This window comes from Macaca thibetana, chromosome 1 (assembly GCF_024542745.1).
Source record: "Macaca thibetana thibetana isolate TM-01 chromosome 1, ASM2454274v1, whole genome shotgun sequence".
Classification (NCBI taxonomy): Eukaryota; Metazoa; Chordata; class Mammalia; order Primates; family Cercopithecidae; genus Macaca; species Macaca thibetana.
The window spans coordinates 5,044,976-5,070,847 of record NC_065578.1 but is presented as its reverse complement, the minus strand read 5'-3'; the positions used below and the strand labels follow the sequence as shown (position 1 = coordinate 5,070,847).

Below are 25,872 nucleotides of genomic sequence, written 5' to 3'. Positions count from 1 at the left end.
AATTTTATTTCCCCATTGCATTTCATTTTTATTTGTGAAAAGGTAATTCACATATTTCAAAGTTGGCAAGGATACACAGGAAAAGTGAATCATCCCATGGCATCCCCAGGCACCTGGTGTATCACCCTAGATACAGTGTGTTTTTGTACAACTTTCGTAAATTCTAAGCAAATACAAGTAAATATACCTGCGTTTATTTTTCCTTTTTAAAATGCAAATGGTACTTACTGTATTCCATTCTGTACCTTTCTTTCTTTTTTTTTGAGATGAGGTCTCACTCGGTCACCCAGGCTATAGTGCAGTGGTGTGATCTCAGCTCATTGTAAACCTCCTCCCGCTGAGCTCAGGTGATTCTCCTTCCTCAGCCTCCCAGGTAGCTGGGACCGCAAATGTGCGCCACCTCACCCGGCCAAGTTTTTGTATTTTTGGTAGAATCAGGGTTTCACCATGTTGGCCGGGCTGGTCTCAAACTCCTGAGCTCAGGTGATCTGCCTGCCTCAGCCTCCCAAAGTGCTGGGATTACAGGTGTAGCCCATGCCCGGCCCTGTACCTTGCTTTTCAGAAAAATTCAGGTGGTATGTCTTATCGATCATTCATGTTATTACATGAAGAAAATTTTCTTGTTATTTCTGAAGACTGCACGGTATTTCTTTGTATGAATGAGCCTTTATTTATTTATTTATTTATTTATTTATTTATAGACAGAATCTTGCTGTGTCGCCCAGGCTGTAGTGCAGTGGTGCGATCTTGGCTCACTGCAAGCTCCGTCTCCCGGGTTCACGCCATTCTTCTGCCTCAGCCTCCTGAGTAGCTGGGACTACCGGTGCCCGCCACCACACCTGGCTAAGTTTTTGTATTTTTAGTAGAGATGGTCTTTCACCGTGTTAGCTAGGATGGTTTTGATCTCCTGACCTCGTGATTCGCCCGCCTCGGCCTCCCAAAGTGCTGGGATTACAGGCATGAGCCACTGCGCCCAGCTGAGCCATCATTTATTGAGCGAGGCCCTGATTGATGAACATTTAGACTTTTCCCAGTGATTTGCTGTCACAGACACTGCTACAGTGAATAACCTCATTTTATTTCATGTACAGATAATGTCAGAATGATACCTAAAAGTGGAATTCCTGATCCAAAGTCATATGTTAAAAGTTATTTAAAACCCAATTACATGTTGTTTACAAAAAAGTGCACTTTAAGCGTAAAGACATAAACAGGTTGCAAGTAGAAGGGTGGAAAAATATAAACCATGTACATACTAAGCAAAGAAAGCTTTGCATCTGTGCTAGTAGCATAAAAAGTAGATTTCAAGGTGAAGAGTATTCCCAGAAATAAAGGGGCACTTCATAAAGACAGTGATCTTCAAGGAAACATAACAATCCCTAAATGTGCATGCATTTGTGTTAGGGGCTGCGAAGACCACCTCCCAGGTTTGAAGAGTCTCTAAGAGGACTCACATGACTCAGCATGTAGTTGTACTCTCAGCTAAGGTTTATGGCAGCAGAAGGATACAGAGCAAGATCAGCAAAGGGAGGAGGCATATGGGGGATGTCTGAGGGAAGAGGGTACAGACTTCCAAGAGTCCTCTCTCAGTTGAATCACATAGGATGCGTTTGATTCCTCCAGCAATGAATCGTAACAACACACGTGAAATGTTGTGTAACGTCCAAAATTCCAGACTCTCAGAAGGGAAACACGTGTTTAGCATAAGCCACAGTACATAAACGGATTAGGCACAGTGAGCCCCTCTTACCAGTTACGTGGTAGGAACTCTCCTGAAATCTGAGTTCCCAGACTCCAGCAAAAGGCCAGACTTCTAAGTTGGTCTTTCAGAGCATAACAGTCAGGTCTGCTCTGATAACTCTTTTGTACAAAAGAGCAAAATTGGACAGAACTAAAGGGAACTATATTCAGATTCATAATCATGGTTGGAGACTTTTAACTCTTCTCTCAATTATTGAAGAAACAAATAGATAAAAAAACTCCTAAGGATTTGGAAGCTCTGACGAATACTGTCAATCACCTTGTTCTCTTAAACGCTACTCCCAAGAAAGCTAGAGTACACGTTCTTCCCAAGTATACCGTCAATCACCTTGTCATCTCTTAAACACCACTCCCAACAAAGCTAGAGTACACGTTCTTCCCAAGTTTATATGGAACAGTCATCAAGATAGACCCTCTGCTGGGCCATTAAAATGTCTCAATAAATTTTAAAGGACCCAAATTATAGAGTATGTTTATTGACTACTGTGCTTTTAAGTTATAAATAAATAATATGAGATCTAGAAAATCCTCAAATAGTAGGAAATTAACATACCGGATCAAAGAACAATTAATAGGGAAATTAGAAAATAATTTGAACTGAATAATGGAAGAAAATATACAGATGTGTAGGATATAGCTAGTACAGTTCTTTGAGGGAAACGTATAGCTTTACATGACTATATTAGAAAAGAAGAAGGTATAAAATCAGTGACCTCTGCTTCCTCCTCAACAACCTAAATAAAGGAGCAAATTACATACAAAGTAACTAGAAGAAAGGAAATGGTAAATCCAGTTATGCATGGTTGCTTGACAATGGGGATACATTCTGAGAAATGGCGTTGTTAGGCGATTTTGTCCCTCATTGTGCAGACATCATAGGATGTACTTACACAAACCTAGATGGTGAAGCCTGCCTCACACCCAGACTCCATGGCATAGCCTAGTGCTTCTAGGCTGCAAACCTGTGTGGCACATTACTGAATACTGTTGGCAATTGTAACACAACGGTATATCAAACATGGAAAAAACAGTAAAAATATAGTATTACAACCTTAAGGGGCCAGTCATACATACAATCTGTTGCTGATCGAAATGTCATTATGTTACCCATGATCGTATATGAGCAGAAATTAATAAAGGACAAGTAATGGAGAAAATCAGCCAAGCTAGAAGTTGTTTCTCTGAAAAGATTGATAAAATTGATCAAGACAAAAAAAAAAAAAAAAAAAAAAAAAAAAGAAAAAGAAAACACAGGCTACCAGTATTAAAATGAAAGAAGCATCATGATAACATATGCTATAGAGGTTAAAAATATAATGTTGAATTTTATCAGATACTAAAGGAAGAAGTAAGACGAATTCTAGACAAACTTGGAAAACAGAGGAGGAGGGAATACTTCCCGGCTCATTTTTTGAGGCCACCATAATTCTGATACCCAGTCAAGGGCACTACAAAAAAGTACAGGCTGGTATCTCTCATGAATATTAACGCAGCAGCCCTGAAACTATTAGGACAACAAAGCCAGCAATATGTATAAATGGTGGGGTATTAGGATCAAGTGGGGCTTATTGCAGGAATGCAATGTTGGTTTTATATACAAAGATAAAATGCAGTGTTTAAAAGACAATAAATAGAATTTATATAAATTCTATAAATAGAGTTTGGAAATAGATGATACAAAGGTTTGGTGTAGATAGTCTTACAAGTTTGTATAATTTTAGTTGTTTTGAGAATTAATAGCTTTAGATAATGGCCAAAGCTTTCTTCCCTGTGAAAGGTGTTGGCTGAAGAATATTACATGCTTGTTTTGAATTCAGGGTACTTTGTTAATGGTTTTAGTATATTTCTCATACTGTCCCATTTACTTTTTTTGTTTAGTTTAATTTTACCATGATCATTGATTACATTTCTTTATTTTGGGGTAGGTATTTCAGTGCAGTTTGATATTCGTTGGGCACCATGACGTTTGGAGCTGTGCAGATGACAGGGTTGACTCTGTCCTATACTGTGCCTTCAGGAGCTCTCAGTGGATTCTTGTTTGAACAGGCTGGGTGTGAGTAGCGTAGAGGTGGCGTTCTGGAAAGAAGTCCCAGCCAGCGACGGTTCTGGGAGCCACGGGATCCTGCCTGAGGATGGCCTCCTGAGAGTGCAGGAGAGGAGGAGGCAGCGGCGCTGGGGGAACCCGGGCAGTCCCGGGTGAGGAGGGGCACGTGCAGAAGCTTTGCCTAGACCCCAGGGACAGAGCAGGGAACACACTTATTCGAGACCCACGTCCTCACAGAGCTCACATTCTAGATGGGGCGGCAGACAGTCAACATGGAAAAGCCAGGGGATTGCTCTGGGGAGAGATGAGGCAGGCTCAGAGGGTGGGTCTGAATGCGGGAGGAGCTGAGGAGGAAGAGGGACAGGGAGGCAGCGTGGTGATGGGAGCTGGGTCCAGGCCCCGGCAGCATGGTGATGGGAGCCGGGCTTGAAGTATTCAGACCTGCTCTGCTTGCCTTCCCCGTCCCCATGGATAACACCACCTCCCGCCAGGTTGCTTTACTTGAGATGTGGGACCAGTGCTGGACCTAGGAGGGCTGGGCCAGCCTAGACAGCTGGCCCTTCCTGCTTCTGTCCCTTCATGACCACGCAGCCGCTCCTGCGAAGCAGCAGAGCCCAGGTGTGCCTGCTTCCTGTCACCCTCCCTGCCCCTCCCTCTCTGGCCTGGTTGGTGGCAGCAGCCTTCTAATGGGCCCCTGCTTCCACTCCCGCCCCCGCGTGGCAGCCGCGGGAATTTTCATTCCGAATCAGATTGTGTCATTTCTGCTTAGAATCTCTCCCTGGCCTCGGCCTGATTGGAGCGAAAGCCCTGCTTCTCCTCACGCTGTGAGGCTGCCTGACCGCTCCTCTGCCTGGCGCTCATTCCTTCTCTCCTCCCTGGCCCAGCCTGCTGCAGTCTGGTGGGCTTTCTGCTTAGAACGTAGCTAGGATTGGTTTCCATTCAGGGGTGGTGAGGCCAGCGGATCAGGAGACGACTGCAGCTGAGACTCTGTGTGTTACTCAGGGCTCCCAGGACACGGGGCAGGCCATGCCCACAGGCCACCTGGGGAGGCGCAGGTTGCTCAGGAGGCAGGAGGGTTATGGTTTTGTGGGAGGACTGGACTAGGGAGGGTGAGCAGCTGGACAGGCTTGGTGTTGGCCAAGGAGAGTCATGTCATGGTCTCTGAGGTGCAAGGATGGCCCGACGTATCTGCTCACTGACCCTGAGAGAACAGGGCAGAGGGTGGGACTCCTGGGGTGTGTGAGCCAGGTGGAGGGAGTGGGATGTGTGGGCTCTGGACGGGTTGGTTTTCATGTCAGACACGTTCTGACAGGCCTGCCATTTGCCACCCTAGGAATTAACTGGCTCTGGGGGACAGTCTGTCTCGTCACTGAGGCCCCAGATGCCAGAGCATCAGTAATACAGAAAATTAGAAAATACAGGCTGAGGCCGGGCGCGGTGGCTCAAGCCTGTAATCCCAGCACTTTGGGAGGCCGAGACGGGCGGATCACGAGGTCAGGAGATCGAGACCATCCTGGCTAACACGGTGAAACCCCGTCTCTACTAAAAAATACAAAAAAAAACTAGCCGGGCGAGGTGGCGGGCGCCTGTAGTCCCAGCTACTTGGGAGGCTGAGGCAGGAGAATGGCGGGAACCCGGGAGGCGGAGCTTGCAGTGAGCCGAGATCGCGCCACTGCACTCCAGCCTGGGCGACAGAGCGAGACTCCGTCTCAAAAAAAAAAAAAAAAAAAAAAAAAAAAAAAAAAAAAAAAAAAAAAGAAAATACAGGCTGGGCACGGTGGCTCACCCCTGTAATCCCAGTACTTTGGGAGGCTGAGGCGGGCGGATCACTTGAGGACAGGAGATCGAGACCAGCCTGGCAAAACCCCCTCTCTACAACAAGTACAAAAATTAGCTGGGTGTGGTGGAGTGCACCTGTGGTCCCAGGTCCCAGCTGCTTGACAGGATGAGGCAGGAGGACTGCTTGAGCCTGGGAGGTGGAGGTTGTAGTGGCCAGACCTCCAGTCTGGGTGACAGACGAGACCCTTTTCTTAAAAAAAAAAAAACAAAAAACAGGTACTAAACAGCTAAATATAGTTCCTGCACTTCTCGCTGGCTCCTGGAGCACCTGTGCTCTCTTCCTCTCAGGGCTTTTGAGTTTGCTCCTCCTCCTGCCTGGCTCCCTCTCCCCAAACCCCCTGTGGTTCTTCTCATGCCCTCCTTGTTCTCAGCTCAAGGGTCATGTCAGAGAGCCTGCCCTGCCCCGCCCACCTCTCTCCCCGTTCTTCACCCTGTAAGCCCTGTAAGGGCAGAGATTTTGTCTGTTTTGTTCCTTGTTGTTTCCCTAGCTCCTGGAAATGTGGCTGGCAGAGAGTCAATGCGCAGAGTAGATGTTTAAGTAACGTTTGCTAAGTGAATGGGTGAAAGAAAGGTGGAGGACTCTCTGTCTCAGGTAAGAACCTGTCACAGAAGAGCAAAGGCTAAAGCAACACTTACTGTAAGTGGTAAAGCTCTGGGCAGGGTCCTGCCTGTCTACACTCTGGCTGCTGTGTTTTGTATTTGCAGCCATAATTTCTCAGTTCTCAAAGATCTGCTTTTTCCTTTGCCAACATCACCCCGAAATCTGGGAAGTTGAGGATTTAGAGTTTCTGATTATATCAGGAAGGGCTCATTTGGTTGGAAAGGATTAAAAAACCCATCCAAAATGATTTAAATGAGAGGTGATTTGTTAACTCACACAACAAATCCACAGCCAGCATAAGCTTCAGGTGTGACTTGAGCCAGGTCTCAGGTGATGTCACCTGGACTTGTTCTCGCTCACCTCTTGGCTGCCGGCAGCCCCGGGCCTCATCCTGGCAGGCGCGTGTCTCCTGTGGTCATGTCCTCTTGTGCGTCCTGGGCTCTGGCTGAGTCAGAAGCCTGTGTCTGTTCCAAGGGACTGCAGTCTCTCGTTGGCCAGGGGAGGGCCAAGTGCTTTGGTTTATAACCCCCCCAAGACCAGTGGCTGTGGGAGACAGGTAGTCCCCCGATAAGGAAACCAGGGTGCTTATACCTAAGCGAGTGGCCCCATGTGCACCCACGTGGCCTGCCAGTGACCGCCCGGCTCATGGTGCTGAGACTCTTGAGGGCCAATTCCCCATTGTCTCCTAGGGAGTGCTGGAGGTGCTGTCAGAGGTTGAATGCCATCTGCGAGTGTCTTTCTTTGATGTCACCTACCGGCACTTCTTCGGGAGGACGTGGAAAACCACAGTGAAGCCGACGAAGAGACCGCCGTCCAGGATCGTCTTTAATGAGGTGGGCCCTGGTGACGGAGGCAGGGGCCGCTCCAAGGCGGAGGGTGGGTGTGCGGGGGGTCCTGGGTGGCAGCCCAGAGAGTGGGGCCTTGCCGAGACCTCACAGGGTGTCTCAGACTTGTGGGTCCCAGCGGCGTAGAGCTCAGTCTGGGCACTTTGTTTCCAAACAAAATCTTATGTGGAAGCCAGTTTTCTTAAACAGACGAGAGAGCTCTGCTCTGGTTGAAGGGTCGGGGGCATGGGGGTCTTGTCTCAAGGAACCTTGGAGTTCTTGGGAATATGGGGAAATGGTTGACCTCATCTGTGGCCGCTGCCACTACTGCTCCCTCCCCTCCCCGCCCCCCCTTCCGACCCTTCCCCCTTCCCCTCCTCCCTCCCCTGTCCTCCCTCCCTTCCCCTCTTCCCTCCCTTTCCCTCCCCTTTCACCCATCCCCTTTCACCCATCCCCTTTCCCTCCCCTTCCCCCCCCCCGCCCGCTTCCCTTACTTCTCCCTTCTTGCTCTCCTTCCCCTCCCTGTCCCTTTCCCGTACCCTCCCTTCCCTCCTTTCTCCCTCCCTCCTGTGTGGAGAAATTAAGATTTAGTGCAGTGACTTGCCCAGGTAGGTAGCAGGTATCAGAGCCTGGACTCACACCTGTGCCTTCTGTCTTGAGACTGGCGGGCGGGTGGGCACTGGTTGAGTAGTGTGTTTTCCCTCGGGTGGTCTTGCGGCTGGCCACCCCGCAGGCCGGCGTGCCCTATCTCCGCGGTTCACTGCACAGCGTGCATTGCATTCAGCACCTGCTCTCTGCAGGGCGTCGTGCTAGGCTCAGGGTGATGATGGCGCTCACCTAACAGAACTGCAGACTGTTGGGGAGACACACCGAGCAGGTAACAGAGGAATTGCAAGTTAAGTTCTTAGGAGGAGACCATAGGAGAGCGCAGAGACCTGCTTTAGGTGGATGATGAGGGAGGCCTCTCTGCTAAGCTGCCGTTTCAGCTGGGACCTACAGGATGAGAAAGAAGCTGGCTCCGTGACAAGCAGGGATGAGGCTGCTTCAAGCAGAGCGGGGAGAGCCGGGGGTGTTAGGACAAGAGGAGAGCCCAGGTGTGCCAGTGGGTGGGGTTGGCAGAGTGGCCCTGTTGTGCCTTCTGACTGGGTCCTACAGGGTCTTAGGGACGCTGGCGTTTTACTCTTAAGAGCCGGCGATGTCATGGAGGTCATGGAGGCCTTTCCCATGCCTGGCTGCTGCTTCACAGCTGAACTCGAGTGGGGGGAGTTTCAGAGGGACGGTGTCCGAGCACATTGAGTGTGCAGCAGGGACAGTGTGGAGGCGACAGAGGTGATGAGAGGGTCTTATCTGTCTTGGTTTGATCTTTCTCAGGTATAGAAGGAGGCCCAAGAGGCCTGGTGTTGTGACAGTTTGTATGAGGAGTAGCAGTGGGGGTGACAGTGGCTGTCCTTTGAGATGTTACTCTAGATAACCACTGCCCAGGCGTGCCTTTTCTGTGGGGCCCTGCTCTGGCCAGTCAGCACCTCTGCCTCGGGCCACAAGCGTGGGGTATGCTTTAGGTGGGTGACGAGGGAGGCCTCCATACCCCACCATCACCCAGTGCTTGGATTGTGTGTGTCTTGACATGGTTGGGTCCTGACTCTTGCCTTTCCTCCCATGGGTAGTAGAGGGAGAGAATGACCTCAGAGGTCAGGAAGCTTCAATAAAAAGCCTGGCTTAGAGTGTATGTCATGACAGCTAAAGATGTGTCTGACATGAAGGTTGTGAAACAGCTTATGCAAATACCTCTTAGAGGGCTGTCTGGCCAGCCGTGTCAGAAAAGGTTTCATGTTGTAAATCACGTGTGTGACTGCGGGTGAGCCCTTAGAGTGCTGTTTCCGCGCAGGCAGGGGGTCCCCTCGCCGTGAGTTCCCGGTGGTGACGATGCTGGGCCAATTGCTGGGGAGAGGGCTGTTTAGCTTTAGCTTCCTCAGGTGCGCACAGTGAGCCCCACGAAACCTGGTGCTGTGACAGCCGTGTGGCGGGTGGTGAAGGTAGCCATCCTTTACCGGGAGGCTCTTCCTGTGGCCGGGCATCGGCTCAGAAGCATGCCGTCATTTCATGCCTGTCATCGTCCTGTGCAGGTCAGGATCCTGTGTAACCATTTTAAAGAGGAGGACACTGAGGTGCGTGGAGATGGAATAACTCTACCAGCTTATTCCCAGGTGGCGAGTGGGGGCGGGAGCGACGATCCTGTGCATCTGATGGCACCACCTGCTGTGGCCTCCGTGACCTCCTGCTTCTGAGGAGCCCTGCCTTTTGTTCTGAAATGTTCTGTAGAATGCTGAGGGATGGAGTATGCTCTGAAACCAGGGATGGCTTGCAGTCACCGAGGTGCCGGGGCCAGTTCCCTCCTCCTCCCTCACCCCCCCCGACTTCAGCTCTGCATTTAGAGAGGCCTCGGACCTTCCGAAGGACCCGCACTGCACAGGCCAGAAGCGGGGGCTTCCATCTCCCTCCTCTCTCTCTGGGCTGCAGAATCCTGGTCCCTGTAGAATTCCAGTCGCGTGGTTAGGGCAGTCTTCGGAAGGGATGCGTCTCTCTGCCTTTCTCGGGATTACATTCGTGCACCCTGAGGGCTTCCGTTGCGGCTGAAGTTGGGCAGCACTTGCATTTCAGCACATCCTGGCAGCTGTGTGTCCTGCCGCCTGTGCAGTTCACGATTCAGATGTGTTAGGGAGACTAGGAGCTGGTGGCTTTTCGGAGTCTGGAATACCTGTGCTGGTGGCTCCAAGGGCAGCCGACTGTGGGAGCCACGCGGCTCAGCCTTGGCCTGTCATCTGGGTGCGTCTCTTGTTGAGGCTGGGGATGGGCCCGGGGGACTAATGGAACATAGCCCTTAAAGCCTCTGGAAAAATCTGCACCCTTGGACTTGGAGTTGCTGAAGAAGGGAATGCAGCAAGGACAGTGTGGGGTGGCCAGGGCACTTTGAGCTGTGAGGGTGACGCTGAAGCCCTTGCCCTGTCTGCGGAGCCTGCTGTCTGCAGCTGCTGTGCCCTGTGCGGGCAGCAGAGGCCAGTGATGTGCCAGGAATGAATCCCTCCTGCCAAGCTGTCGAGCAGCGTGTTCTGTGCCAGGCAGTTTCCTCCGTCTCCTTGGCATTCTCATACAGAGTAAAGATTTTGTTCCAGCTTAGTTAACTAGTTAACTTAATTGTGTGTGCAAATGTGTGTGTGCATCCATGTACACAGTATCTGCTCACAAGTGTGGATGAAGCGCAGAGTGCTCCCAGGAGTGGGCATTCATGGGCATGAGGGTGTGGCAGCATGTTTGCACACTGTCTGCTGATTGCTCTGTCTATGCCCCTGTGGAAATAGAGGTTCATAAAACACCCTTTGCCCTTTTCAGGGGTGATTCTGAGACTTGGCGAAAATCTTTCTCTGGTTTTACTAATTGCCTGGGTTTTTCTGGTCTTTGCCTATCGGCAGTGGGTTGGGGGGATCTGCTTTGGGGTTGGTGAGCTGCCAGCAGCAGGGGACTGCATTTGGAGCGCCCATGGCTGTCCAGCCCCCACATGGTAACGCATGGACCCTGCACGCTCGGGTTTTGTGGAGTGCCCGTGTCACACCTGACCCCGAGAGAAGGGGCTGTGGCACGACTTTGCAAACAACGATGTCCTGAAAAAGACTTGGAACACAGAAGGCTTGTCTTGATCCAGAGCTGGGATTTTTTGATGTGTTTTGTTTTGTTTTGTTTTGTTTTTTGCAAATGATGAATTATTTACATTGGGCCCGTATGCAGGAGAGCAGTCCCAAGACGCCTCTCAGCTCTGAGCTCAGAATTCCGTGTTCTCTGAGACCTTTCCTGGTGGAGGGGAATTGCCTTTCACTTCCTCTGAGCCAGCGAATCATTCATTCAACTTCTAAAAAAGTGTCTTTTAAAAAATAATCCTGGAGGCCCCGGTCCTGTGCAGTTTCTCAGTTTTCTTTTTGAGGTGGACGTACTTTTCCCTTGGATTCTTTCCTTAATGACTGTGGCCGGCATTGGGTGACGGGCTTCTTTTCCTCCTTTATTTATTCGAGGGGAGTTACTGGGCAGGAATCCTGGCGGTTCTCCAGCAACAGCCTAAACTCCCATCAGGGGAATCTTTCCTCCCAGAGCCCACCAGCCCCAGTGTCACCAAAGCACCTGCCCTGGCAGAGGGACGCAGGTAATTGGGTTGTGCCCCTTCCCATCATCACAGCCATGAGAAAGCCCCTCTTGAGTGGCTCTTACTCGTCAGAGCAATGAGTGCGCTATAATTTCCCGTCGAAAAGCGGATGCCGTCAAGGAATATCAGTGTAACCCACGTGAAACTCCTGCGAGCCCTTCCAGTGCCTGGATTCTTTGGCCTGGCTCTGGAGCTTACAGGAAGCACTGGCTGCAGAGCCCAGCTGCTGCTCCTGTGCTCTTGCTGTTGCTCAGCAGAGGGCAGGCACGTCCTGAACATCATCACAACAAAAGCAAGAAGCCAGCTTCGTGTCCCAGCGAGCTGCTTCCACAGCGGGAGGCTCCATGGCTCTGAGAGGCCAGCTCAGGCCCTGCGTGCCTGTCTGTCTGCAGCTGGGGAGAGCTGATTTCCTCTCTGGCACAATGGAAACCACTGCTGTGGTCTTGGAACCTGAAATGAAGATGAAAGAAAATGGTTTTTAGAAGGAGAAATGATTGGTCTCTGTGATGTTTCCAGGGTTTAATTATGCAGTGATTGAACTGCCAGTCATTTGGGGACAATGGAAAGCTGTAAGTTTGTCAGTTTTGTTGTTGTGTGTTCGTAGCACTTTCTTTTCCTTTTTTAAGAGATGGGGTCTCACTTTGTTGCCCAGGCTGGAGTGCAATGGTACAGTCCTAGTTCATTGCAGCCTTGGACTCCTGGGCTCAAGTGATCCTCCCTCCTCAGCCTCCCAAGTAGCTGGGACTACAGGCATGCACTACTGCACCCAGCTCAATTTTTTTTATTTTGGTAGAGCTGGGGTTGGATATGTCTTGCTTTGGGTTGTAATCATGCTGCTCACTTACTTTTCTAAGTAAGCCAAGGAGTTGCTCTTTGGATCAGAGGGAGAACTGGCTTTCGCCGTGGGCGTTGAGTTGAGGTAGGGTGGGTTAGCATCCTGCTTCATCACTGATCCCTGTGGGACTTCAGGCAAGTGATTTAAACTCCTTGATCCTAGAGGGTGAGGGATAAAAGATTATAAATTGAGGCCAGGTGCAGTGGCTCATGCCTGTAATCCCAGCACTTTGGGAGGCCGAGACGGGTGGATCACTTGAGGTCAGGAATTTGAGACCAGCCTGGCCAACAGGGTGAAACCCTGTCTCTACTAAAAATATAAAAAATAGCTGGGCGTGGTGGCACACACCCATAATCCCAGCTACTTGGGAGGCTGAGGCTAGAGAATTGCCTGAGCTCGGAGGGTGGAGCTTGCAGTGAGCTGAGATTCACGCCACTGCACTCCAGCCTGGGTGATAGGGCAAGACTCTGTCTCAAAAACAAACAAACAAACGAACAAAAAATACCCTACAAATTGGGTTCAGTGTTTACTGCTTGGGTGATGGGTTCACCATAATCTCACAGATCACCACTAAATAACTTCCTCATGTAGCCAAATACCTGTTCCCCAAAAACCTATGGAAAAAAAGAAATTAATTTGCAAGAAAAAAAACTCCTCCTGACTTCATTCATTTGTTCATGAGAGATAGGAGTTTGCATCCCCTAAGTGCTGCTGGAGTATTAAGTCATGTGCTTTTCCATAAGCAGGGACCCACTAGGCAGTAGTTTTTATTCAACAAACGTTGGTTAAGGGTCTTCTGCGTGCCAGGCTGTGTTTAGGAGCTGGACGTGCAGAGATGGATAAGATGGTGTATTATCCTTTCAGCCAGGATTAAAGTTTACATTTTTACTCCAAATGAGAGTTTCTCGACCTTGGCACTGCTGACATTGTGGGCTGGATAATTTGTGGGGCAGGGGGCTGTCCCTGTCCCTGTCATGATGCTTTGCTGTGGAAATCGATGGGCTCCTCTGATCCCTGCTGTCTTTGAGGGGTAGTGTCTGGGAAGCCGTCTGAACCTGCAGTGTGAGTCTGAGCCGGAGGGTAGGAACTACATGAAGTCTCTGCATTATTTGCCTGGCTGAAGATATCCTGTTAAAGTCTTATTAAAACAGTGTTTTGGAAGGGACTCATTCTGTTCCTGCTCAGCTCCTCTCCGGCCTTGCTGCCCAGTGTCGTCTGAGGAGCCCATGTCATGCAGGTGCCGGGTCGTGTGGCCGTGCTGTGGGGGGTGCCTGGCTGCAGCCTCTTCATCCAGGCACATCAGCAGAGGCCCAATTCCACTTCCATCACCGTGGGTGAAAAATGGAAACTTGGCCCCGAGGCAAAATGGTGTCTGTGGTTTTGAAGATGAAGGCATCACGACAGGAGCATTTAAATGATTTATTAATCTGTTTATGCTGTCAAGGAGGAAAATCGACCAGTGCAGATGAGTGAGCTGCGATGCAGGGGTGACAGAGAGCCCGTCTCCTCTGTCTCAAGTGGCCTTCCCCTGCAGGCGATTTGATGGGCTTGACTTAACCTTTTAATCGTGCAGTTTCAGTTGATGCAGAGAATGTTCCTTTCCAAATGTATGGCAGTGGCGTTCCTTAAGTTTCCCTAGACTGAAGGGCTTGTGTACAGGTATTCCTCAGCCGGGTGCTGCTGGCTGAGTAAGGCGAGAATTGGGGTGGTCAGGCACTCGTGACCTGGTCGAATGTGACTTTGCTGGGATGACCTGAGGGGTGCAGCCATGCGTCTCAGTTGCTCCTAGTTTTGTGCCTGCCTCATCTGTCCTTTACAAAGCCTTCGAGGCTCGAGCTTCTTGAAAGCTGACTTATGTTTTCCAGGTTCCTTATAAATTCTTTAGCTTGGGGCTGTTCCCACACTGGAGGGTCAGTAAATGATTTTTGAAAAGAGCATATGTCCTTATCAATCGGTAATTGTACTGGTACAACCATCTGAACTTTTCAGACACAGTGCACTTGGAGTGGCCGACTCTTCTGATTAAAGATGGATTCTTCAGATTCTAAGGTTGGATCAGCTGAGACAAGCAGCTCTGGGGCTCTGTTGCTGCTGCTGTTGTTTTTGGCCTCAGAGTGATTATTTTTAGTGGTAAACAGAAGGGAGAGGCATAGCCATAAACTCGTACTTGGGACATGCCCGTAGCCGCGGGTTCCACCTGGTTCAGGTAGAGTAATTTCAAGGTGACCCCTAAGCTGGCAGATTGTTGTTGCTCTGTATCACAGTTGAAAATGTTTGTTTTATTGCCAATAGAGAAAGTGGGTAGTGCTCGTAAGACTGATATGCACAGGTATAAATAGAAAAGGTGAGATAACGACCAACTCGACTTTGCAGTGGGGCTTTTTAAAAGCAGTTCTTGAGTCTTGGAAACAAACATAATTCTCTCTTAGTCCAACCACCTGTCAGCTGTAAGTGGTCATTATTTCATCATATTGCAATAAAAGATAATAGAATAACGATTTATATCTCATGGCTGATGTTTTAATGCGTCTCTCTGTTATCCTGGGCTGACAGTCTGTGATTACAGTAAACGTTTTCTCGGTGACACCATGGTAATGACTCGTTAATAGCAGGATTATTCCAAGTTTAAGTCATAGAGCAGAAGACCAGCCTCGGCTCTCCTTACCTCTTTCTGCCTTGGGGGGGCGGCCTTTGAGCTCAGCTAGTGACCTGTGCTTTGCCCCCCAGCTGGGGTGTTGGGGTATGGGCTCAGCACCACTCCTGATGCCTGGGGATGAACATTCCCTGTTGATTAGCAAACTCAATCGGTGGCTCCATCTCTGTCTACTGTGCTTATGGCATTCCTTTTTTTTTTTTTTTTAAAGACAATGTTGCACTCTGTTACCCAGGCTGGAGTGCAGTGGCATGATCTCGGCTTACTGCAACCTCTGCTTCCCGGGCTCAAGTGATTCTCCTGTCTCAGCCTCCTAAGTAGCTGGGACCACAGGTGTGTGCCACCATGCCTGGCTAATTTTTGTATTTTTGGTGGGGATGGGGTTTTGCTATGTTGCCCAGGTGATCTTGAACTCCCGAGCTCAAGTGATCCTCCTGCTTCGACCTCCCAAAAGGGCTGGGATTACAGGTGCGAGCCACCACCCCAGGCCCCTTAATTTTAAATAAAAACAACTGCATTGAATTTAATGCAATAGAAAAGCAGCAGCAGAGTGAAGGTGCTTTCATTCCCAAGTGGGAGCGCCCATATGAGATGCGGAGAGGGGTGAGTCTCCTGTGCTGTCCTCCCAGGCCCCCTCTCCCTGGGCCTGGCAGGAAGGCGGAAGCAGAGACTGGCCGTTTGCATGTTGGAAATGGAAAGGTGTGAGTGGAAAACCTCTTAAGATCAATTTGAATATCACCTACTTGGCTTAGATCTTGAGGAATCTTTTAATAAAATGATCTCAAGGTGATTTTCGGCATAAAAAGGCTTGAGTCTTTTGGGCTCTGAACTGGGGATAATTACTTAGCACCTAAAGAAATACAAGGATTCTTCTTGTTAATAGTTTAAATACAGTTAGTTCAGATGGAACTCAAAATGGTTATGCACGAAGCAGCACTGGGAGGGTGTGTTGTCTGTGTTGAGTGTCAGGCGATGCTGGGAGTGGGAGTTGATCAGCACGCGTGTGTGTTTGTAGTGGTGGATGTGTTATGTCTTGGGCTGATCTCACCGTGGTCCTACCTGGTGTCCCGCTGCAGGGTTGGGTACATAGCTGCTCTAGCCCCTTTCTGCTCTAGTGGGCCTGGGGTCTGTTGGTGTTTCTTGTGGTGGAATTCCTAGGGGATGGAAAGTTCCTGGAGCGGAAGCAGCAGACGTCTGATGTCCTGGATGTTGGGTGCTCTGGAATAAAGAGCTCCGACACCAGTGTTTGAGTCTGAGGGAGTTACCTCAGTGTGCCCGCTTCCCTGGCATCCTGCAGAGATACGGTGCACCACATGAGGGCATGGCAGAGGGTTCCAGATGCTGTGGTACGTGTAGGAAGGTGGTCTTGGGGGTGGGGACAGCACCCATGTCCTCTTTGTGTGTGTCCTGATCACTCAGACCGTCCTCTGGCTTCTGTTCTGCAGCCCTTGTATTTTCACACATCCTTAAACCACCCTCATATCGTGGCTGTGGTGGAAGTGGTCGCTGAGGGCAAGAAACGGGATGGGACCCTCCAGACATCGTCCTGTGGATTTGGAATTCTTCGGATCTTCAGCAACCAACCGAACTCCCCTACCTCTGCTTCCCAGGACAAAAGGTACCTGCCTTGTTTCCTCAACCGTGGGGTTTGCCAGTGTCTGTCGGTTTTTTTTTTTTTTTTTGAGATGGAGTCTCGCTCTGTCGCCCAGGCTGGAGTGCGGTGGCCTGATCTCGGCTCACTGCAATCTCCGCCTCCCAGGTTCACGCCATTCTCCTGCCTCAGCCTCCCGAGTAGCTGGGACTACAGGCGCCCACCACCACGCCCGGCTAATTTTTTTTTTTTTTTTTTAGTAGAGACGGGGTTTCACCATGTTAGCCAGATGGTCTCGATCTCTTGACCTCGTGATCCGCCCGCCTCGGCCTCCCAAAGTGCTGGGATTACAGGCGTGAGCCACCGCACCCGGCCTTTTTTTTGAGACAGAGTCTCACTCTGTCAACCAGGCTTGAGTTCAGTGGTGTAATCTCGGCTCACTGCAACCTCTGCCTCCCGGATTTGAGCGATTCTCGTGCCTCAGCCTCCCAGGTAGCTGGGATTACAGGTGCCACGCCCGGCTGATTTTTGTATTTTTATAGAGATGGGTTTTGTCATGTTGGCCAGGCTGGTCTCGAACTTCTGACCTCAAGTGATGCAGCTGCTACCACACCCGGCTGATTTTTGTACTTTTAGTAGAGATGGGGTTTTGCACCTGGCCAAATTCCAGCATCTTTCTATGGTGGTGTAACTGCTCGTCTTACAGTGGCAGTAGAAAGCCATACATTTGTCATCTAAAGTTGTGTGTCCATAATGGCGTAGTGTGGGATGTTTCTTGCTTGGGGGTTTGCCTTTTTTTTTTCTCTTTGAGACAGGGTCTTGCTCTGTCACCCAGGCTGTAGTGCATGGTGCAATCTTGGCTCACTGCAACCTCCGCTTCCAGGCTCAAGCAATTCCTGTGCGTCACCCTCTCAAGTAGCTGGGATTACAGGTGTGTGCCACTACACCTGGCTAATTTTTGTATTGTTAGGAGACATGGGGTGTCTCTATGTTGCCCAGGCTGGTCTTGAATTCCTGGGCTCCAGAGATCTGCTTGCCTCAGCCACCCAAAGTGTTGGGATTACGGACCTGAGCCACTGCGTCTGGCTGGGTTTGCCATTTCTAAGTGACTTAAGGAATTGTTCTTTAGACTGGAGTAAGGGCTGGCTTTGGCCACGAGCGATGGATTTGAGGTAGGATGGATATGGGCCAAAATCCTACTCTAGCACTGATTCTCTGTGGGACTTCAGGCAAGCGATTTGAGCTCTTGGGCCCTGAATTTATTCATCTGTATATGAGGGGTAATGATAACGCATATCTCGTAAGTTCTGCTTGAATATTGAGCGATGTGGTTTTCACAGGTACCTGGCGGATAGTAGGTGTTCATTCAGCACGTGCTGGCTGAGTGTCTGCCACGTGCCAGGCTCTGTGTAGGAGCCGGACATACGGGTGGATAGGCTGGCACATCATCCTTTCAACCAGGGTTAAAGCCTACATGTTTACTCCAAATCAGGGTTTCTCAAGCTTGGCACCACTGACTTTCGAATGGAGAATTCTTTGCTGTCACGGGGCTGTCCTCTGTGCTGTAGGATGTTTAGCAGCATCCCTGGCAACCCACTAGATGCCAGGGCACCCCCTCCCTGCCCCCTGACCCAGTTGTGACAAACGAAAAAAAAAGTCTCCAGACATTGTCAAATGTGCCCTAGGGAGCAGAATCATCACTGGTTGAGAAGCCCGGCTCCAGACATACGGCGCGGAAATTCCTCACATGTTGTCTTTCTTGAGCCATTTCAGAGTTTTATACATTTCCATGGTGTTTTCCAGGAAAGCTCCTCGGTTCTCAGGCTGCCTTGGGTTGGGGCTGCATATGTGCCAGACATGCTTGATCATGAGCACCGAGGGCTTGGGGAGCGGCTGCTGGCCTCAGCTGCCTCTGCCTTCCACAGAGGATGGGACTGGCGGCGTTAAGAAAGCTCTGGTGGGCGTGGTGGTGGCCGAGGCCTCCATGTGGTTTCCTTCTGAGAAGTGTGCATGTGGCTGACGAGTGTTCTCTGGGTCCTGTCTTCCAGGTTGCGGCTGTACCATGGCACCCCCAGAGCCCTCCTGCACCCGCTTCTCCAGGACCCCGCAGAGCGTAAGAGCCAGGCCTGGCCTTGGCAGCACTCGCTGCTCTTGTGCCTTCCCTGAGTGTTCCCCACCTTTAGCTCTGAATGGGATCTTTCTCAGTGTAAACCACTGTCCGCTTAGCGAATTGATCTGAGAGGTTTGGGCAGATGTTTCGTGGCCTTGGACTTCTGGCAGAAAGTAAAGAACTGAAACACCAGCCCTGAGGGAGGGCAGTGCTTTGTGGGAATAAGCACGGGAGGGCCTGTGAGAGCCTCCTGGAGGGAGGGGAACAGCTCTGCTCACCAGATGGAGTAGTAGCTCTCCGTCACCAGCCACTGGCTGTCTGAAACCTCTGACCGCACAGCCATCGGTTATCTCCAGCATGGCGAGGCCCCATGGCTGAGAGCCCGCCTTAGAGCAGAGCAGGGTTCGGTGGGGAGCTTCCTGCTATTCCTCTGTGACCGGCCGTTCCCAGGCAGCCAGAGGGAGCCATTTGGGAGGAATGGGGATGACGGTCTGCTCTGCTGCTGCCTGCCTGGAGGATGACAGGAAGGGCGTGTGGTGGGAGGGGTGGGGGTGGGCTAGAAGGACATCAGGGAGGCTTGGAGCACAGAGGCTGTGCTTGCCCAGCAGTTGGGGGAGTGTGGGCGGGGAAGAGTGGCTGGAGGTGGATCTGTTGGGGAGGGTGACTTTCTGTCTCTTCGAGGGGCGACGCTGCCCAGATTCCTCAAAGGGGATGCCATGTGTGCCTCATGGCTTGTGTTAAAAGTCAAACCTGGCTGGACACTGTGACTCAGGCTTGTAATTTCAGCACTTTGGGTGGCTGAGGCAGGTGGATGGAGTTTGAAACCAGTCTGGGCAACATAGTAAGACCCTGTCTCTATAAAAAATACAAAAACTTAGCCAGGTATAGTGGTGGGTGCCTGTAGTTACAGCAACTTAGGAGGCTGAGGTGGGAGAATCACTTCGCCCAGGAGGCAGAGATTACAGTGAGGTGAACTTGCACCACAGCACTCCAGCCTGGGTGACAGAGTAAGACCCTGTCTCAAAAACAAAACAAAACAAAATGTCAGACCCACTCCCTTTGCCCCTCACAGGTCTTGGTGACAGTCTCGTGATAGGAGATGTCAGCTGAAGAGTGATGAGGTTCCTGAGACTGGCAAGGAGAGTTTATTTCTCATACAGGGCTGCAGCCTGCAGGTGGCCTTTCTGATAGGCTGGGAAGTGTAGCCTCCAGCCAGAAGCCAGAAACAGACCCTTTGAGAGAGGGGCAGAGGGAAGAGGAATTTCTGCTGAGTGGGGGCTGAGTCTGCTTATTTTAATAAGCCCAGGAGGAGTCATGTGTGTTTATGAGAGAAGCATGCATGTGCGCGGCTGAGTCCCATGCCGCTTCATGGGACACGTGTTCAAAACATGGCGGCACTAGCAGGATCCAAGGGAGAAGTTCTCGGCCCTCTGACGTCAAAAGGCGAAGCAGAGGACACGAAAGCCCTCCCTGCATGCCTTCCATGGACTATCCAGAAGAGAGGCAGCGGCAGGCGATCAGTGGACAGCAGCAGTGGTGGGGTCTCTAGAAGGGCTGGTTCCAGTCCTGAGGGAAGAAAGGCCAACGGTGGTTAGCATAGGCTTGGGCATATGGAGGCCTGTCTGGTCCCCCTCCTGTCACTCCCGGAACTCAGTTTTCAAGGCTACTCTGGAGTCCTCTAGGCCAAGAGGAGGTCCCTTCAGTCCACTAGGGGCTCAGGATTTTATTTTTAGTTTGCTGAGAACAACCAGTCAGGAACTTCATTTCATTGCTAAAGATTGGCTTTTAGGTTATTTTTCAGTTGAATCTAATTATTCATATGCCAGGATTTTCTCTTTCAGAAGTGTCCTTAGAACAAAGATAGCCACCACGTTCGCTCCACGTCCACAGTCCGCATGTCTGTGTGTCTGTGTGGAACTGTTGGCCCTGAGTAGAGGCTGTGAGGAAGAACCTGCTGCAGGGCCCTTCACTCATCCATGCAGCAGGCATTTCCCAAAATTAGCTGGTAATGGTGATACACTCACATGATTCAGAATCCAAAAGTATAAAAAAGTGCCGGGTGCAGTGGCTCACACTTGTAATCCCAACACTTTGAGAGGCTGAGGTGGGCAGATTGCTTGAAACCAGGAGTGAGACCACCTTGGGCAACATAGTGAGACCGCATCTCTACAAAAAATACAAAAATTAACTGGGTGTGGTGGTGCGCCCCTGTGGTCATAGCTACTTGGGAGGCTGAGGTGGGAGGATTGCTTGAGCCCAGGAGTTTGAGGCTGCAGTGAGCCATGATTGCACCACTGCACTCCAGCCTGGGTGACAGTGAGACCCTGTCCCCACCCCCCAAAAAAATACATAAAATACATAAATATTATATATTTTATATATCATATATGTTTGTATATGTTATACATATATATATAAAAAGTTCAGAGTGAGGTCTCCTTTCCCCATCCCCTCACCTGCTACCAGGTAACCTCTCTCTTTGGGTTCTTGTGGATCTGTCACTGGCAAACTGAGTTCTTTTCCCACTTTGTATTGGCTGCAAAAAAAGAATATCCAACTGGAAAAGGTAGTCAGGTTTTATTCACTGGGCAGAGGGTGGAGAGGGGAGCCCTCGCTTTAAAGGCACCTTCTCCCTGGACAGTGGGAGGCATGGAGACGAACGACTGGGTACGGGCCAGGAGGGTGGGATGCCAGGCACGCCGACGCACGTCATAATGTGCTCTTCCAGGCGTGGCTTGTACAGAACACGCCGCGGTCTTCTCTTGGAGAGTGGACATTAGCATTATAATGATATGCTAATGGCCTAAAGGCAGCTGGGGCTCACCTGTTCTAGTTTGCAGCAGTTTCGTGGGGCTCTGTCTTTCTCTGGTATTTGGTCAGGGGTCAAGAAACTCTGGTGGCATCCTTGTCATCTGGTTCCTTTAAAGCAGCTGTACCCATAGATAAAGGGACTGAAGGAAAACAGTGAGAAAAAGGAACTTTTGCTGTTATTTCATCAGGGCTGCCCTGGTAACAGACCCTTCCGGGGTCTTTTTATGGACACAGAAGCTAATGCGAATGTCCAGTATTGTGTCTGATACTTGACCTCTTCTTACTGTTCCACACCTTGCTTTCTTCCCTTACAATTTGTCTAGAAGAATGTTTTCTATCGGTACACAGAAAGGACTCATTCTTTTTACAGCTCTGTGGTATTTCGTGGAATCGAGGTTTCATGATTGATTGAATAGATCTCCTGCATACTGACCCTTAGGCAGTTCCGTAAGAAAAGGTGGGGCTAGACGCGGTGGTTCACGCCTGTAATCCCAGCATTTGGGGAGGCTGAGGCAGGCGGATCACCTGAGGTCAGGAGTTTGAGACCAGCCTGGTCAACATGGCGAAACCCCGTCTCTACTAAAAACACAGAAATTAGCTGGGTGTGAGGGCGAGTGCCTGTAATCCCAGCAACTGGGGAGGCTGAGGCAGGAGAATCGCTTCAACTCAGGAGGTGGAGGTTGCAGTGAGCCGAGATCATGCCACTGCACTCTAGCCTGGGTGACAGCGAGATTCCATCTCAAAAAAAAAAAAAAAAAAAAAAAAAAAGAAAAGGTTGGAAACCCCGTTGCAGTGGGCATCCGCCCTTCCCCTGAGCATATGCGTGAACTTGTAGGGCATACTCCTGAAGCGGGTGGCTGGGTCTGAGGTCTGAGCATTTGGAGTCTTCCCGTATTTCTCCTGTGTGTCTTCCTGGAGAGGTTGTGACTCCTGACCAGCCACCCAGGTCAAATGCCTTTAGCAGTATTTTAAATTTTAAAGTAAGCAGATTCCATGTTTGAAGTAGTTAGATACTAAAAAAATAGTTTTTCACTAATTTCTTTCTTTTCTTTTTCTTTTTTTTGAGATGGAGTCTCCCTCTGTCACCCGGGCTGGATTGCAGTGGTGTGATCTCGGCTCACTGCAACCTCTACTTCCCAGGTTCAAGCGATTCTCCTGCCTCAGCCTCCCAAGTAGCTGGGATTACAGGCATGCGCCACCATGCGGGTAATTTTTGTATGTTTAGTAGAGACAGGGTCTCACCATGTTGGTCAGGCTGGTCTCTAACTCCTGACCTCAGGTGATCCACCTGTGCTGGAATTACAGGTGTGAGCCACTGTGGTGGACCTAGTTTTTCACTAATTTCTTTTTCTAATAATACACTAGTTCATATTTAGCTCTTTCTTTTTTTTTTGAGATGGAGTCTCGCTCTGTCGCCCAGGCTGGAGTGCAGTGGCCGGATCTCAGCTCACTGCAAGCTCCGCCTCTCGGGTTCACGCCACTCTCCTGCCTCAGCCTCCTGAGTAGCTGGGACTACAGGCGCCCGCCACCTCGCCCGGCTAGTTTTTTTGTATTTTTTAGTAGAGACGGGGTTTCACTGGGTTAGCCAGGATGGTCTCGATCTCCTGACCTCGTGATCCGCCCGTCTCGGCCTCCCAAAGTGCGGGGATTACAGACTTGAGTCACCGCACCCGGCCTGCTCTTTGTGAAATCAGAACATGAATGAGCTGAACTTGTGACTCTCAGTAGCTGTCCCTGGCCTGGCCACAGCCAGGACTTGAGCCGCCTGAGACCACGTGCATGCCCTGTGCCTCGGGAAGTGGTGGACTTCCTGTCACTGGAGAAAATCAGGCCTGAGCAAGATTGGCCATTTGGTGGGAACGTGAAGAGGGCAGCCCAGGCCCAGTGTTTCGGAGTTGTGCCTCTCCCCACACCCTCATTTCTGGGGATGCTATTCCTTCCACCGTCAGGGCCTGCCCCCACTGCGGTGCAGCCACACTCCTCCTGGGTGTCATTTCTCCAGGGGCTTTCCTTCATGCCCTTTTTCCTCCTCGCGTTTCCCCTCGTGCTTTACCCACATCTGTCCCGTGGTTTGGATCCAGTTCTCCCGTGTGTTATGGGTATCTGCGTGTTTGGTCTTAGCTGTCACCCCAGGAAAGTGGCACCTCCCTGAGGACAGGGCTCCATCTCTGATGCTGCTGGCCTCCCTCCAGTGCTGCCCTGCTCCTTTTGGGGCTTGGTGGATACCAGTGCCGACACGCGCAGGCAGGCAGGCAGGCCTCGGGCCAGGGTGTCCTCCAGGCCCCTCTGATGGCAGGGACCAGCGAGACCTGGGGAAACCACACAGCCCGTGCCTGTGCTCTCAGGAGACTGAGGGAAGTAGTGGGTGGGAGAGATTTTATGCTGGATTACAAACTGCACCTCCAGGCCAGGCGTAGTGTCTCATGCCTGTAATCCCAGCACTTTGGGAGGCCAAAGTGGGAGGATCACTTGAGCCCAGGAGTTTGAGGCTCCAGGGAGCTATGACTACACCACTGCTCTCCAGCTTGGGCAAACAGAGTGAGACCCTGTCTCTAAAAACAAAAACAAAAACAACAACAAAAAAAGAAAAATCAAAAAAATGTGTAGATTGTAACTTTCCTAGAGAAGGTTATTGAAGACCAATGCCTTTCACTCTGAGCTGAACAGAGCACTACTATACTTTCCCTAGAAAAGTCCCTTTCCTGTTCGTGGCATTTCTAACATTCTCTGTTTATTGGCTGGTTTGACTGGAAGTGCCTTTGCTTTCAGCTATCAATTGATCACATTGGTGTTTTCTTCCCCAGAAAACAAACACATGACCCTCATTGAGAACTGCAGCCTGCAGTACACGCTGAAGCCACACCCGGCCCTGGAGCCTGCGTTCCACCTTCTTCCTGAGAACCTTCTGGTGTCTGGTCTGCAGCAGATCCCTGGCCTGCTTCCAGCTCATGGAGAATCCGGTAAGGGCGTCTTTGATTCTCTCCACTTGGTGAGTTGAGTCTGTCCTAGTTCACAGTGAAACCTTGAAGGCACTGGGCTCTTCCGGAGGCAGCGTGGGCCGAGTGCCCCTCTGCAGCTCAGCAGCACGGCCTGGTGGGGGATTGTTGGGGGTGGCGGAGGAGGATGGAATGGCAGTCTAGTTTCCGTTTCCCTCCTAAATAGTGTCTCACATCCTTCGAGTCATTTCTGGCTTCTTTCATCGGGACAATGCTTTCATAAGAGACAGAGTTCAAGTCTGTGTGACCATAGCCAGGAAGACCACTGTGACTGGATCTCACTCATATGGCATCACATCAGTGACCTGATGGTGATGATGATTTTTAAATTAAGGTAAAATAAGGATAACGTATTTTACCTTAGCCCTTTGACCATCTTAGCCCTTTTAAAATGGCCAGTTCAGTGGCAATAAGTACATTCACATTGTAGTGCGGCCACCGCACCATCCATCCCCAAGCTTTTTCCTCTTTCCTGGCTGAAGCTCCTTCCCATTCAACACGGACTCCCTATCCCCTACTCCCCCAGCCCCTGGCAGCCACCCTTCCGCTTTCTGTCTTCATGATTTTAGTGACTCTAGGGACCTCATAGGACTGGGATTGTGTCCGGAATTGGTTTCTTCTGGTGGGTTCTTGGTCTCGCTGACTTCAGGAGTGAAGCTGCAGACCTTCACAGGGAATGTTACAGCTCTTAAAGGTGGCGCGTCCAGGGTTGTTCGTTCCTCACGGTGGGTTGGTGGTCTCGCTGGCTTCAGGAGTGAAACTGCAGACCTTCGCGTTGAGTGTTACAGCTCATAAAGGTAGTGTAAACCCAAAGAGTGAGCAGCAGCAAGATTTATTGTGAAGAGCGAAAGAACAAAGCTTCCACAGCGTGGAAGGGGACCTGAACAGCCTGCCACTGCTGGCTCGGTTGGCCTGCTTTTATTACCTTATTTGGCCCCATTCACATCCTGCTGATTGGTCCATTTTACAGAGTGCTGATTGGTCCATTTTACAGAGTGCTGATTAGTCCGTTTTACAGAGTGCTGATTGGTCCATTTTACAGAGTGCTGATTGGTCTGTTTTACAGAGTGCTGATTGGTGCATTTACAATCCTTTAGCTAGAGACAGAGAGCTGATTGGTGCATTTACAATCCTTTCGCTAGACACAAAAGTTCTCCAAGTCCCCACCGGATTAGCTAGACACAGAGCACTGATTGCTGTGTTTACAAACCTTTAGCTAGACACAGAGTGCTGATTGGTGTGTTTACAATCCTTTAGCTAGACAGAAAAGTTCTCCAAGTCCCCACCCGACCCAGAAGCCCAGCCAGTTTCACCTCTCAGGATCATGCAGTCCTTGTCCTTCAGTGGCCGGCATTCTTTAGGAAGAGAGGGGAATTGCTCTGTTAGTTCATCCTAAGAGTGAAATGTCTTCAAGGTTCTGAGCGGAATGCTTTCAAGGTTCATCCATGTTACAGCATGTGTCCCAGTTTCCTTCTTTTTCATCTTAAGGCTGAATGATATTCCGGTCTATGGATGGACCATGTTCTGCTGATTGTTTCAGCACTTAACACTTGAGTTGCTTCCACCTTCTGGCTGCTATGAACATGGGTGTGCAGGGAGGGAGGGAGGTGGACTGACC

At 50.3% G+C, this 25,872-nt stretch overlaps 1 protein-coding gene across 9 annotated transcripts in view; it reads left to right on the top strand.

Moving 5' to 3' along the window:
* The window catches only part of NPHP4 (nephrocystin 4), a 136,527-nt gene that overhangs the window by 7,884 nt on the left and 102,771 nt on the right, over positions 1-25,872 (top strand). For 5 of the 9 annotated variants that reach the window (XM_050806846.1, XM_050806904.1, XM_050806979.1 and 2 more), the window contains 4 exons: positions 6,935-7,078; positions 16,192-16,364; positions 18,386-18,450; positions 24,063-24,218. In XM_050806846.1, coding sequence (XP_050662803.1) covers positions 6,935-7,078; positions 16,192-16,364; positions 18,386-18,450; positions 24,063-24,218 — 538 coding nt within the window. Of the gene's footprint in view, positions 1-6,934; positions 7,079-14,987; positions 15,080-16,191; positions 16,365-18,385; positions 18,451-22,027; positions 22,465-24,062; positions 24,219-25,872 lie in introns of those variants that run through there. The other 4 variants (XM_050807161.1, XM_050807256.1, XM_050807334.1 and 1 more) reach the window with 4 other exon arrangements.